Genomic DNA, 12,925 nt, shown 5'->3' with positions numbered 1-12,925 from the left:
TTCCCGCTACCTAAACTTAGTAGCCGGACTTTCGTATCGGAAGTCCCTGGGGATCGAATGACGTGATCTCGACAGCTTTACTACGGTCCGTTCTAAGCGCCAGACAAATGTGCCCATCCAAGTTTTGCCAAACAACTCATATGCTAAGCGCCAAAAGCACTTTCTACACGTCTTACTGCAGGCTTCGTAACAATAATCATTTAAACTGCGTAAAGAGTACGTACCGCATGCAACACGGTCAGCACGAAGTCGCATGTAGAGGTTAAGTTAGCGGTCGATCCAGGTCGCCTGTATGAACCGTACTCGGACAAGAAGAAAAATCGTCGATCTTTCTCGTCTATGACTGCTCAGTCTGAGATGCTGCATTGACGATCAGTGGAGTGCGTAATCGAGAAGTGTTGTGGGGAGCTGAAGTTGAAACACAGCCGTGGACCCACGTGCGTGTGGCGGGCTGTGTCGGACTTGCTGACGTTGTCGGTAACTACATCGATCTTGGACAGTCAAGTTGGAGAGATTTAGATGCTGTGTCGGTAGTATACTCCATTGCGAATACATGATGCGTTCGCGCTCTCCAATGTAGGTATCTCGTCCCAAATCAAACCAAACGCCCGAATAAATCCTCCGACATAGCCTTCTTACGCCAATGTACAACACGCCACATCTGTTCCAACCCAAATCACGCTATACAGTCTATCTCTTCCCCTTCCAATCATACTTCTCGCTAACAGTGTAAAACCTGATCAAACTCCTGGCCCCAACGTCGTCGTTTGTCCTAAATAGCTGCGCAACATCCACATTCAGCGGGCTATCTGGCTCAGCGCTAGTGAGCAATTGGTGTATGCTCGTCAGAGTCGACGAGATGGTATACGCGGGTGTCCAAGCGGTCTTGAGTAGGTCGAGGCAGATTTCGCCCGTCTTGAAGTCGACATTAGGGTGACAGATGGGCGTTACGAAGCGGATCGTGGGTGGGGTGAGGGGGTAGGTAGAGGGGATCGCGATGGAGAGGAGCCAGCAGCCGTCTGGAGGGTGTCAGTAGGTGAATGTGGTGATGCTGTAGGCGGTGTAGGGAAGTATGCGCCGGGTTCTGTGTACCTTCATATGCCGTTCCCTCAACACCCTTCATAACCGCTCTCCATTGCATCACATCGTCGTCTGTAGGTCCGAGTTCGTAAAGCGCGTCGTTGGAGTCGTGTTGGTATGTTTGCAGTTCGGTCATGAGGCGCTTGATGGGCGATGCGTTGCGCGACGAGCCTGCCATGGTGTCTATATATGTTTGAGATGGGTTGTGATATTGATGGTAACGTTATAGTGGGTGGAGACGATGCGCTGTATGTCTATGGCGGTGAAATGGGAGGTGGAGGCTGACGGACAGCTCAATTGTCGCAAGGATATCGGATGGCTGAGCTGGCCGCGGTGATGCGCCGAGGTCTGGAGCTTGAGCCACAGACTGGGCTGAGCGCCATCCCCACCAAAACTTTTGGAGATGGCATATCGTCACTGAGGTGCAGAGGCGCATCTTAGAGCACCCACCCCTTCGTTCAATTTCTGCGCAATAAAGACCTTTGACTCGACGCGTCTACTGGCTTTATCAGCATTCTGATCCTATCGCACACCTCCACCCACCTCCACCCACCTCCACAGTTGACAGTACGGAGAGTCGAACTCTTCATTCGCGACGCGCATTCGAATCGGGTCACGAAATCATGGTCGCACCTACAGTTACCCTCACGCATTTGAACCGCGCCGACGGATCTGCGACATACACCCACAATGGCTACTCAATCATTGGCGCCGTCAATGGTCCAATCGAAGTACAGCGACGCGATGAACTACCCGAGGAAGCAGCTATCGAGGTGAACGTCAGACCCGCTATGGGAGTTGGAAGTATGTGTTTACGCTCGTTGGGGTAGTGATTGGTATACTGACGGGCATCCAGGTCCAAGGGAACGACATCTCGAAACACTGGTACACAACACACTGCGCAGTATAATTCTGACCCGAGCGATACCACGAACACTTGTACAAATCACACTCCAGGTCCGGAGTTTGCCGGAGGAAGATAGCACAGCAGGCGTCAACACTGTATGTCCAGTTGCGATACCGTCTCCCACGATCATCAGTCGCTAACAGCCCCAGTCTCTGACCCTCCTCCCACACCTTCTTCACACTGCGCTTCTCGCGCTCCTCTCCGCATCGATACCCCTCCGCACAGTCCTCACTTCCGTGATGATCGCACAACCCGCCTCGCCGTCTACGAACTCCTTCCCACCCCTACTCTCGCCCACCGCAAACGAACTACTACGCGCAAAGCCCATACGATCGGTACACGTCTTCGCATTCTCTGGCGACAGGAAAATGCTGCTGAGCGAAAGCGAGGGAAACTTCAGCTACGAGGAGTGGAACGAGGCATGCCAGATGGCAGAAGATGCATGCTGTGGAGACGAAGACGAAGAAGAGGAGGGTGGTGTGAGATTGGAGGCTGAAGGCGACGCTATGGATGTCGATGCACAGGTTGAGGGAGAGAATCTGGAGAAATGGTTGAGGAGTGTAGTCAGAAGGAAGGTGGAATATGAGCAGCGGTGGAAGAGCGCTACCTGAAGTCTGGTCGCCCAGATACAATAATGACTGCAAGACGGAGGCTGAGGCTCTCGCTGTTGGGTTCTCCATCAGCCAGCAGGAGTGGCACATAACCAGTGACTCGAGAGGATGGTCATAGATCGGGGAGAGCCCATTACTAGGCTCTTCGGTCTCCTCGGCTCTGTACTCGTGGCTCCCATTTCACGAGGTTACTCGGAGTTGCCAAGCCGCTGTGAGTCTGGAGCTGAGCACGGTGTGTCCAGGTGTCATACCACGAACATAAGTCTGCGTTATTTAGACGCAGCGTTGCGCCGGCTATAGATGACTGCGCAAAATTCAAGGCAATTCAACGCTGGAAGCACTAATTCGACAAGTAACAATCGGGTTGTGGTGATGTGTGCGTGACTCGAGAGTATGACAAAGATATGACACAGATACGAAAAGTTGCGTTGGCGAGAAGTGGTGACTGGTGCGAATGGCGAGCTTTGTATAAATACTGCTGTGTGTATTTTTTCTGCTATGTGAAAAATGCTATAGATACAAGAACGCTCAAAGCGCTAACGATGCGAGACGTATAAATGAAAGCTTGATGTAGGTTTCCAGTGTTGTAGGATAGTACAAGATGATGGCAACGGTGGCTCCGCGGTAAGTTCGTCGTTCTCAGTCGTAAATCGTAAGTCGTATAATGAGCGCTCGTCCTAGAAGGAGTTTTGTTGTATAATAGTTCGTTCGTCGTATGAGGATCCGAAAGGTCGTGTCCCAGCGCTATGCATAACCCCCAAATGAATGTTCATGAAGCCCGATGAAACTGGTCAAACTGACTCGACCTTCTGTCTAATGAGTTTTTTCTGGCGTCCCGCATGCTCAGCCAGGAGTCTCCCCAGAGAACCCTGTGCGTCCCATTCGGGGACCTCCCACATTGTTTTGCCTCTCGACTTCGCCTGGTCTTCAACCGTTTGGAAGTCTTCACTACATGCCTTTGCCTCTAGGAGCCATTCGTGCCAGGCCTCGGTATCAGGACAAGCATCGCTCATTTTAACCCATGCAATGCCTTTGCTGACACAAATGGCCCTCCAGAGAGCTTGTGTGAACGTCTCGTTTTCCGAAGGGTATCCTTTCTTGTCCATATCGGAGTCAGAGAGGCACTCGTTTTCAACTTCATAACACGAGGTGTCCCAGTGCAACTTGCTGTGCAAGGCAGCGACAACCCAGTACGAAGCGCCCAGTAGCATGTAAGAACCGGCCCAGGCGATCTGAACCTGAATCTGAGCATTGGCGAGACAGATGACGCCTCCCATAAGCATCATAGTGCCCACCAAACTCAAAATTCGGTATGCCGGACCGTGCGTCAAGAGGTAGTTGATGTTCTCTGGTGCGAAGTAGAGTTCTCGGGCCACGTCCTCCTCACAACGCACGATCAGGAAAGACCCCTTTGGATATCGAATGACAACATCTCCCCCCGGTACAGGTGTCTTTTTGTATTTCCGCGAGGGTAGTTCCAGCTCCCACTTGTTACCCAGTCCGATCAGACTGGAAAGAAGCGAGAGGAGTACCGTCGCTACCACCGACATGCCATCGTCCTGCCATATCGATAGCGCAAGGAGGAGAGCAGAGAGGGCGAAGCCGATGAAGTTTACGATTGTGAGTGGGCCAAAGGTCTTGGCCTTGAGCGGTCGGTCGTGGACGCGTTTGATTTTGACAACCCGTACGGAGAAGGGGTTTAGGTTATTCGCGTCACTGGTACTTTGTTAGTATGGCAGGGTTAGGCTATGGTTGTAGATTGGTACGTGTGATGGCTAGTGCATTGTTGACTCCGGTCCACGGTAGACGTGTGGGGAAGTACCTCGTGGCAGCTGGCGACTACCGAGTTTGACCGAGAAGATGCACTTACCAGACGATGTTTCCAATATGATTGATGTGATCCCTGTGGTTCCCCGAGACGATGCCGGTTACGTGACCCCGGGATGGCTCTAGTTGAAATGGTCTCGTCGGCCTCATCAGGGCTTGAGGTGCCGGGATCAACCGTGGTAGGAATATCCATTTCGAAAGCGTCGAGACCTGAGCATTGGCGAGCACGGAACCCTCGCCCAAGATGGCGAGGAAACCAACGATATCTAGTTGTAGTTCATTGAGTGATATCTTCCCGTTCTCATCTGCGGGCAGCCAATACATGTCGCTAAGATAGACGCGATCTTCAAAACTCAGTGCAAACTGATGGCCGAAGCTGAATGTGATGGGAACGATGCATAAATCTGAATCGACGCGCTATGATGCAGTGACAAAAGGGCCGCAAGCGTATATACAACAGAGCCAGGATTGAGGCGGAAAAAAAAGGCATGTATGATGAAGACGGAGCCCCAGCGTGGAGCAGGAAAAGGCGCGCGTACAGCGTAGACGCTGGGGGCCAAAACATGCGTGCAGCGCCCACCGGATCTGCGTGTGGCACCTCATTCCACTCCGGTCAGGGAGGCACAGTCGCTGTCTCGAGGACACGGGAGTTTGTGCAATCCCACAGCCCCCCATGGATTGGGGCTTGTGCAGCTATTGGGTGCCTCAGGCTGAAGAAGTGAGGGGCAACATGGCTGACAGGGCCAGTGGCTAGGCTCCAGGGTTATCCGGCGTATGGCAGAATGCATGAGGCTTTTGCATAGCCTCCTTCATCGTGTGAGCGATGGGCAGTCCTGCCCAGCTTCAGCTTGACTTCCAACTTCTTTCTAGTAACTGATCCGCTTGTCGCAACGACATCGCGAAAGTTTGGATCGCTGCGCCCCGACTGCGAGTGGAGCTTGACCTCGTCTGTGATCGCCATCTTCGCCTGCTGCTCGCAACACCAGAACAGGCGCACGCACCAGGCTGACATCCCCGTGACACGATCCGATAGCGACAACTGTACGAAACGTCGAGGTTTGCGCTGAAAAGACGTCAAAAGTGGTGTCGCATTCACTCGAGCTGTCAAGAGAAGGAAGAATTGAACGCATAAAAGCGTGCGCTGATGTATGTGGTTGCTCCTTCCTTCTGTCTTGCGTGTCCTCAGGCACGCGATAGTGCTGGTGGCATCGCTCCTTCCCAGTCATCAGAGTTTATGAGCGCAAGAAACGTCATCGTCTAGTCAGGGCAAGCGTCGCCGTTTTCTTCCCCTCCTCACGCTTTCTTTTGATCCTGCCGCTACGACATATGTACTTGGTCGTGGCCATCGCTCCAGGCATCACTCGTCTCCCAGCCTCGCGCATTTCCTTAGCCGCGGGGTATGAGGCGCAGCGAACAAACCACAGCCGCGACTACCTTGTGAATTCCAATACTGACCCAGTCCACTACGTGCAATAGGCCGACAAGCGGGACAGCGGTACTTGAATTTGGTACACCATATCAATCGCCTGGTTAGAGCACTATCTAGTCACGGGGTGTGCCTTGAACCAACCTCGTTTCACGGGATCTAAGGATTGTGTTGGATATCCAAATCATACACAGCCCAAACCGGTCAATCAAGAAAGGTCACCGAGAGCGGCGTGAACCAGTCGTGTCGCTTCATATCATTGTACCTGCAGTCTTATCGCAGGTGGCATGAGCAGCCGGTGATAGACGCTTTTTCATTCCATCGTCATCGGCATGCCCACTGACGCCGAACCCAAAACTTCGAGTGAGTCCCACAGAACCCGTCCGGGGTTGTTGGCAACGTGTGGTATTGTCATCCCCACATTGTGAGTCTCCAAGTGAAGGCTCATGTTTATCGCGGCTGTGTTGACTTTTGGATGCAGCTTTGTACGTGACAGGCACAACTCTCCAGGAGACTCCAACCGACCAGTTATGACTGTAGCTGACTCACCAAAGAAGAGAAAGAGGGCCCTCAGCCCGCAACCTACTAGGAAGCTACCACTACATTCAGGAGAACCAAAGACCGTCGAGATGTCTTCCCCGAACGCTGAGGACCTGACCGAGTTTCAGAAGAGGGCGGAGATCCAGTTCAAAGCCGTTCTGGAAGGTATTGATCAAGTAGCCACTGCTCACGAGAAAAAGACACAGGATCTCGTGAAAGCAGAGAACGACAGTGCTTGGGATCGACCAGTGAGACCCAAGGATAAATCCAGATCCAAAGACGACAAGGTTGAGGAAAGGGCTGCTGCCATCATCCGAGCGATTCGCGAGTATGAGCGGGTTGTTACTTTCGGTAACCGACCGTCTGAAGCGCTGCCTTTAGAAAACGATCGCGACATGGGCGGTCAATATCTTACCAACAAGGACCGCATAGACAACGAAAGCAAGCTATACCAGATCGCCAGGATCGTTCCAAAGGGCGCTTTGTTACATCTTCACTTCAATGCCGAATTGCATCCTGAGATACTTCTTGTCCGAGCGCGCAAGATGAAGAACATGTACATTCGCAGCATCATACCAATCACAAAGAAGGAGCATCTTGGGGAGACTGAGATGATTTTCAATGTCTGCGACCCAACAACCGTCGATCCTGGCGTCAACATCTTCTCGGACTCTTATCCCAAACTAATGGATCAGGAAAACCCCAAGGCTGAAAGCTATCTGAAGACTACCTGGATGCCATGGTCAGACTTCCAGGAGGAATTTGAAAGACAGTTCCCAGGTGAATACCAAGACGAAGAACCTGAGACTTTTCAAGCTGGACAGCCACAACACTGTGGACAGACAAAGCCTACCAAGCTTCGTCCCGCTGAGAATTGGTTAAGATCGAAGATGGTTCTTAGCCTTGACGAAGCCTATGGGCCTACACAGACTGTGAATGGGTATGTGTTGCTCCTACATCATCGCGGTACTCACTAACGTATACACAGAGTATGGGCTCGCTTCAACCAAGCTACCAGGGCTTTCAAAGGCTTACTAAACTATGAGAGCGTCTACAAAGAATACATAGGCGATGCTATTGACCGTATGATCGAGGAGAACGTCATGTACGCCGAACTACGACCAATGCTTTTGGACAAGTTCATTCCTGCCGACAGCGGCATTCACGAGAAGCGCATCAAGAACCACGAACAGATGCGACTCATTGTAGATGGAATGAAGGAAAAGAGGAAAATGCTTACAGAGCAGCATGGCAACGATGACAAGTTCCCATTTGGACTCAAGATCATATATTGCACACCACGGTCTATTCCCATACCGCTTATGCAAAAGGAAATGAGAGATTGCATAGCGCTCAAGATGGAATTCCCGGATCTTATTTGTGGTAAGCAGCACCTAGCATTCCAAGCGTAACCGTTTCTAACATCCCTAGGTTTCGATCTCGTGGGCGCGGAGGACCGGCCCAACCACATTGGGTTTTATAGGAAAGAGCTCGTTACATTCCAGGAAACGTGTAAGAAACTGAAACTGGACATACCTTTCATGTTCCACGCCGGTGAGACACTGCTCGACACGGGCGGCTCCTCCGATCCGGAGAACTCCAACCTCTACGACGCAGTGGCGCTGGAATCGAAGCGCATCGGCCACGGATACGCGCTCATGAAGCATACCCATCTCATTGAGAAATTCAAGAAGACGAAGACAAGCAAAGGTATCTGCATTGAGCTTTGCCCCATCTCGAATGAGCTTCTGCATCTTTGCAGAAACGTCAAAGAACACCCATACCCAGAACTGTTGGCTGCGGGCATACCTTGTACAGTCAACTCAGACAACCCATCACTCTTCAGGTAAGGGATACCGCCCATGCAAACATTTTGCTTCGCGAACGAGTTCGGTACTAACAATGCGCACAGCAACTCAATGTCACACGAGTTCTACCAGATCATGGTCGGCGACCCCACCATGTCCCTCTGGAGCTGGAAGCAACTGGCAACATGGAGTATTGAATACAGCTGCCTCGCCACGAAAGAACAAGAACGGGGGCAAGAGATCTTAACTAGAGGTTGGAAGGAGTTCTGCCAGACCGTGGTTCGAGACTATGGTCCTCTCATGGAAGATGAGGCTTCAGTCAACATCAATCCCTATAGGGCAGAGGCATCATATTCGGTGCGCGACGACAAGACTCATCCCGTTATCGAGAAGGCCATATCCGACAAGAAGATGGCAGGGAAGAAATTCCCAGACCAGGAGCAACCAGACACGGTCAAGATAGAGAGGGAGAAAGCAAGGCTGTGGATGGAGTCTTTGACTAGCAGCCACGTCCTCAAGCGAAAACCTTGATATTGCGATACACGAACCGTCAAGGAGCAATATTCTCTAACTTCGCTCGATAAGAGAGGAGAGTCGAATTCCAACATGGGGCTGGCTGACTGCTCGCGTCTGCTTTCGGAATACAACTGCAATATGCAACGCAACCATTACATGATGACTTATTTGGACTAGATTACGGCCGTCACGTAGATTCCCAAGGCTACGGCCAACCCAATACAATATTTCTGACTCTCTAAGTTCTTCACTAGGCCGCGTCCACAACAGCACCTAGGACCCTCTTATCACTACCCGTGACTGTCTGCCCTTTGGCCTGCGCGAAGTTCGCGCTCCGCTCGTGCGCCGGGTTGGGGCTGTAAAACTCATCGACAATGGGATGAATCATGACCGTCTGCTTCGATATAGTAAGCGTACTATTCGTGGGGACCGTAACCCAGTTATCTGTTGTCGTTAGTACATCCATAAACCAAGAACGGTACGAAGAACTCGGATATAAACGAAGGCAAGAGTAACATACCCCTCTCAAACGTCAACGGCTCACTAGCCACAAGTACAATGTCACTCCCCTTGTCCCTACGTTCCATAACGTAGTCCCTCTCCCTCTCCTCATCATCGACAGGAACACCAGCATCAGAGTCCTGAGACTGAGCGTTGAGTTCGCGCCAACTTGTTCCACTGCTGAAGAAGAGGCTAGCTGCCTCATCTGTCTTGCTACTCACGTACCGCGAGCATACCACGCTAACACCATCCGTAACAGCGAAGTTGAGCAAACTCCTGCTATCCTCCTCGCCGACACCTTGCTCGCCCACGACGTCTTTGATGAAGCCATTGAGCCGCTCAATCGTCTTCAGTATCGCTTTGCGCAGCACCGTATGTCCGAAGCCTACACCAGGCTCCACATCTTTATCGGGTGAAATACCGGCTTTATCGAGACAATCGAGGAACGTAGCGAACGCCCACTCGCTATCCGTACTCCCGCCTACAACGTTGAACCACTTCTCGTCCAGACTCATAGCCAGTCTGCGCTTGATCTGTTTCCAGCACCCAATACCGCCGTTGTGCATGAACATGAGGCTCTTGTAGCTGAAGGGGTGGCAGTTACTGTCGCTGAGGTTACCCTCGGTTGTAGCGCGGACGTGTGCGAAGATGAGGCTCGATGTGGTTTTGGACGCGATGCGCGAGAGGTTTATGCAGTTCCATGCTGGGATTGTGGAGGTGAAGACGCAGGGCGTGGGACCGAGGGACGGGCAGGTGTAGTAGCCGATGCCGAAACCGTCGCCGTTGTGTGGGCGCCGTCTGTCCTGGTGGTAGTTAGTGGAAGGGGTGATGTGGGTGGTGGATGGTAACGCACTAGGCGGAGGCGCGAGTCGAAGGATTGCGTGAGGATAGAATGCGAAGGGTTTAGAATGAGCTCGGAGAGGAGTATCTCATCCTTGCCTTTGTAGACCTGTGAGTGTTAGCTGCGTACTGCGCGGGTCTATGGTGCTCTGCTTACCATGAACCTACACATGCTGAGTATCTGTTGTTGTGTAGTCAAACTTCAGCGTCTCAAATCACGCAGAAGTAGTGACCCTGGTGCCGAATGTGTGGAATGGCAGTTGTGTCAAGATGGTGGTGCGCTGGCTGCGAGTTCGGGGCGGCGGTGTGTTCGCGATGATTGCGCCATCGGTCCAGGGCGTTGCTTGGGATATCATTGGATTCTGCACAGATTGCAGAGACGTCGCGTAGACGCGCATGCGATATTACGGATTTCATCCTGAGACACGCGACATGCTATCACGAAGCGAGCCAGCAAAGATAGCTAACCCCACGCGTGGTTCGCGGAGGCATGCCGGGGCGGGGTGATCAGGGTTCCGCGGATGACGCACGTGTTACTTTCCCAGCTAGCGGCACTGTTAGTTCAACAATCACATGCAACTTCATTCATGTCGACCAGGCTATGTTGTAAGCCGATTACTCGGCGATTTATTCAGCTATCTGGCTGGCGCGGCTGAACTGCGAGCGCATGTTGCCCTTGCACCCAATTGTGTAGAGCGCCATTCCAGAGCAGACCGCCCAGTCCAACCATTCCGATCTTCAGACAAGCTAGACAAACACGCAACGCCGGGGATATGATGCGGTTATTGAACATGGGTGGGGTACAAGACGGTGTATCTTTAAGGCTTCATTGAAATCATGGCGAAGTGATAGCTGGAAAGGATGGGGGTATTGCTAAGGAAACACAAAGGTCCTCGCAATCATAGCACTTCCGTGGATCATGTATCATATCGTGTATGATCTCCGTGTTCGTCCAGGATACTGCAAACACTACTAGTCGTGCTCTCGTGGCTGGCTAGCGTGGTGGAAGGGCTGCACTGAAATGCAACGTTTCAACTTCGGACTCGTCGCGGACCTAGACCCGCTTACATGTCCATGGAGTCACCTCCGTTGGCGAAGTTGAAGTTTTGTTGTTGCTGCTGACCAGCGGCGCCGAAGCCGAACTGACCGTCCTGGTTGACCTGGGGTCCGGCCTCGCCCATGTTCTCCGCCTCACCCTCCTCGTCGGCGAAGTACTTCTCGATGATGTTGTAGGCCTTCATGTAGATCTCCTCGTTGGCGTTGTTCTGGCACTCGTGGATCTTCTCCATGCCGCCGACCTCTTCGATGAAGAGAGCGTAGCGGTTGATGGGCTCGCCGCCAGCACCACCCTCGCTGGCCTCCTTGTCCATCTCGCCGACCTTGAGAATGTTCTCAAGACCATCGAGGGCAACCTGGATGATCTTGTTGTCGGGGCAGGCGAGGAGATCGCAGAGGGGCTTGATGCAGCCGCTCTGGACGAGGTAGCGGATCTGCGCAGGCTTCTGCAGACCACCGCTGGTGGCGTTGGAGATGGCCCAGCAGGCCTCCTTGCGCGTCTTGAAGTCGCCGTTCTGGAGGAGGTGGATCAGAGGGGGGATGATGTTAGCATCGATGACGGCCTGGATCTGGGTCGAGTTGCCGGCGGTGATGTTGGAGATGGTCCAGCACGCCTCCTTGCGGATTCCGTCCTTGGTGGAGCTGAGGAGGGACAGCAGCGCGGGGAGCGAGCCGCAGTTGATGATGACCTGGGTCTGGACGTCGTCGCCAGTCACGATGTTGCCGACGGAGCGCAGGGCGGGGGTCTGGACGGAGGTCGAGGCGTGCATGAGCAGCTCTACGAGGCGGCGGGGGATGCCGGCCTCGATGACGGCCTGGATCTTGTCGTTGGAGCCATCGGAGAGGTACGAGATGGCCCAGCAGGCGTCGATGAGGACCTCGTCGTCGAGCGAGTATACGAGCTTGGCGAGCACGGGCAGGGCAGGCTGGATCTGCTGGACAATTAGTACTTGGAGTTAAGTGGGGCAGCGAGCAGAACTCACAGTTTGCCAGTCGGGCTGAGGGGTCTTGCCGCGGCAGAAGTTGCTCAGGGTCCAGGTGGCATTGCGCAGCATGCTGAGCTTGCGGCTGTCGCCCAGCAGGGCCAGCAGCGGGCGGAGAGCACCGGCCTGCAGGACAAAGTCGCGGCAGGCGGGGCTGTCACCGGCGATGTTGCCCAGGGCCCAGACGGCCTGCTCGCGCACGTCTGGCTCGTGGCTGCTGAGCAGCTCGACGAAGATGGGCACGGCGCCCGCCTCGATGACGACCTGTGTCTGTTGCGCCGAGCCCGACGCGATGTTGGTGAGGGCCCAGGCGGCCTCGAACTGCACCAGCGTGTGCGGGGAGCGCAGGAACTCGACGAAGCGGCTCACGACGCCGGTCTCGATAACGCGCTCGATCGGGGGGTTGCGCTCCTTGGACAACAGCTTGCGGAACTTGGTTGTCGCCTGGATCTGCTCGTCGATCTGTTCCGAGAAGACGCCCTTTACCATCTGGGGGAGCTCCTCGTTGAGCTACATCGCGTTATGTCAGCCTGCTATTCTCTCACTCTCTGTGCTCGCTGAGGCACGGGATGGTGGGGTATACACGCACCTGGCTCTCGATGTTGCCGCCCTCATCGTCGCTGTCGGGGGCAGCGCCGAGCGAGGCGCCCGGCTGATCCCGTCCAGCGATACCGCGGCGCTTTGCGAGGTTCTCCTCACGCTTCGCCCGGCGGATCTCGACCTGTTGCTCTTCACGGCGGCGGCGGAGTTCGTCTGGCTTGAAGGCGCTCTTCGCCTTGAACGTCGTGCGACGGTGCTCGGGGATGTACTTGTCGGCCATGCTAGCGACT

The 12,925-nt window shown here is 53.7% G+C and overlaps 6 protein-coding genes across 6 annotated transcripts; 2 read left to right on the top strand and 4 right to left on the bottom strand.

Annotated features, from left to right (window-relative positions):
* Positions 1-690: 690 nt before the first annotated feature.
* Positions 691-1,258, bottom strand: J4E78_003472 (uncharacterized protein; the record flags this gene model as incomplete). The annotated part of the gene is made up of 2 exons (XM_049364112.1): positions 691-1,019; positions 1,093-1,258. The coding sequence occupies 2 exons, from the start codon at positions 1,256-1,258 to the stop codon at positions 691-693; spliced, it is 495 nt and encodes a 164-aa protein (XP_049224777.1).
* Positions 1,259-1,703: 445 nt separating this feature from the next.
* J4E78_003471 (uncharacterized protein) lies at positions 1,704-2,598 on the top strand (the record flags this gene model as incomplete). Its single annotated transcript, XM_049364111.1, has 3 exons — positions 1,704-1,884; positions 1,937-2,082; positions 2,137-2,598. The coding sequence occupies 3 exons, from the start codon at positions 1,704-1,706 to the stop codon at positions 2,596-2,598; spliced, it is 789 nt and encodes a 262-aa protein (XP_049224776.1).
* Positions 2,599-3,389: 791 nt separating this feature from the next.
* On the bottom strand, positions 3,390-4,749 carry J4E78_003470 (uncharacterized protein; the record flags this gene model as incomplete). Its single annotated transcript, XM_049364110.1, has 2 exons — positions 3,390-4,314; positions 4,469-4,749. The coding sequence occupies 2 exons, from the start codon at positions 4,747-4,749 to the stop codon at positions 3,390-3,392; spliced, it is 1,206 nt and encodes a 401-aa protein (XP_049224775.1).
* Positions 4,750-6,381: 1,632 nt separating this feature from the next.
* J4E78_003469 (uncharacterized protein) lies at positions 6,382-8,730 on the top strand (the record flags this gene model as incomplete). Its single annotated transcript, XM_049364109.1, has 5 exons — positions 6,382-6,387; positions 6,409-7,331; positions 7,380-7,774; positions 7,823-8,237; positions 8,304-8,730. The coding sequence occupies 5 exons, from the start codon at positions 6,382-6,384 to the stop codon at positions 8,728-8,730; spliced, it is 2,166 nt and encodes a 721-aa protein (XP_049224774.1).
* A 235-nt stretch (positions 8,731-8,965) lies between these two features.
* J4E78_003468 (uncharacterized protein) lies at positions 8,966-10,412 on the bottom strand (the record flags this gene model as incomplete). The annotated part of the gene is made up of 5 exons (XM_049364108.1): positions 8,966-9,159; positions 9,236-10,019; positions 10,070-10,165; positions 10,214-10,220; positions 10,276-10,412. 5 exons carry the CDS (start codon positions 10,410-10,412, stop codon positions 8,966-8,968), a joined length of 1,218 nt encoding a protein of 405 aa, XP_049224773.1.
* Positions 10,413-11,120: 708 nt separating this feature from the next.
* Positions 11,121-12,915, bottom strand: J4E78_003467 (uncharacterized protein; the record flags this gene model as incomplete). Its single annotated transcript, XM_049364107.1, has 3 exons — positions 11,121-12,044; positions 12,096-12,605; positions 12,685-12,915. The coding sequence occupies 3 exons, from the start codon at positions 12,913-12,915 to the stop codon at positions 11,121-11,123; spliced, it is 1,665 nt and encodes a 554-aa protein (XP_049224772.1).
* Positions 12,916-12,925: the final 10 nt, after the last annotated feature.

Source organism: Alternaria triticimaculans (assembly GCF_023758025.1).
Source record: "Alternaria triticimaculans strain BMP 0046 chromosome Unknown scaffold_3, whole genome shotgun sequence".
NCBI classification, from domain to species: domain Eukaryota; kingdom Fungi; phylum Ascomycota; class Dothideomycetes; order Pleosporales; family Pleosporaceae; genus Alternaria; species Alternaria triticimaculans.
The sequence above is the reverse complement of the archived record's forward strand: the minus strand, read 5'-3'. Positions and strand labels throughout refer to the sequence as shown.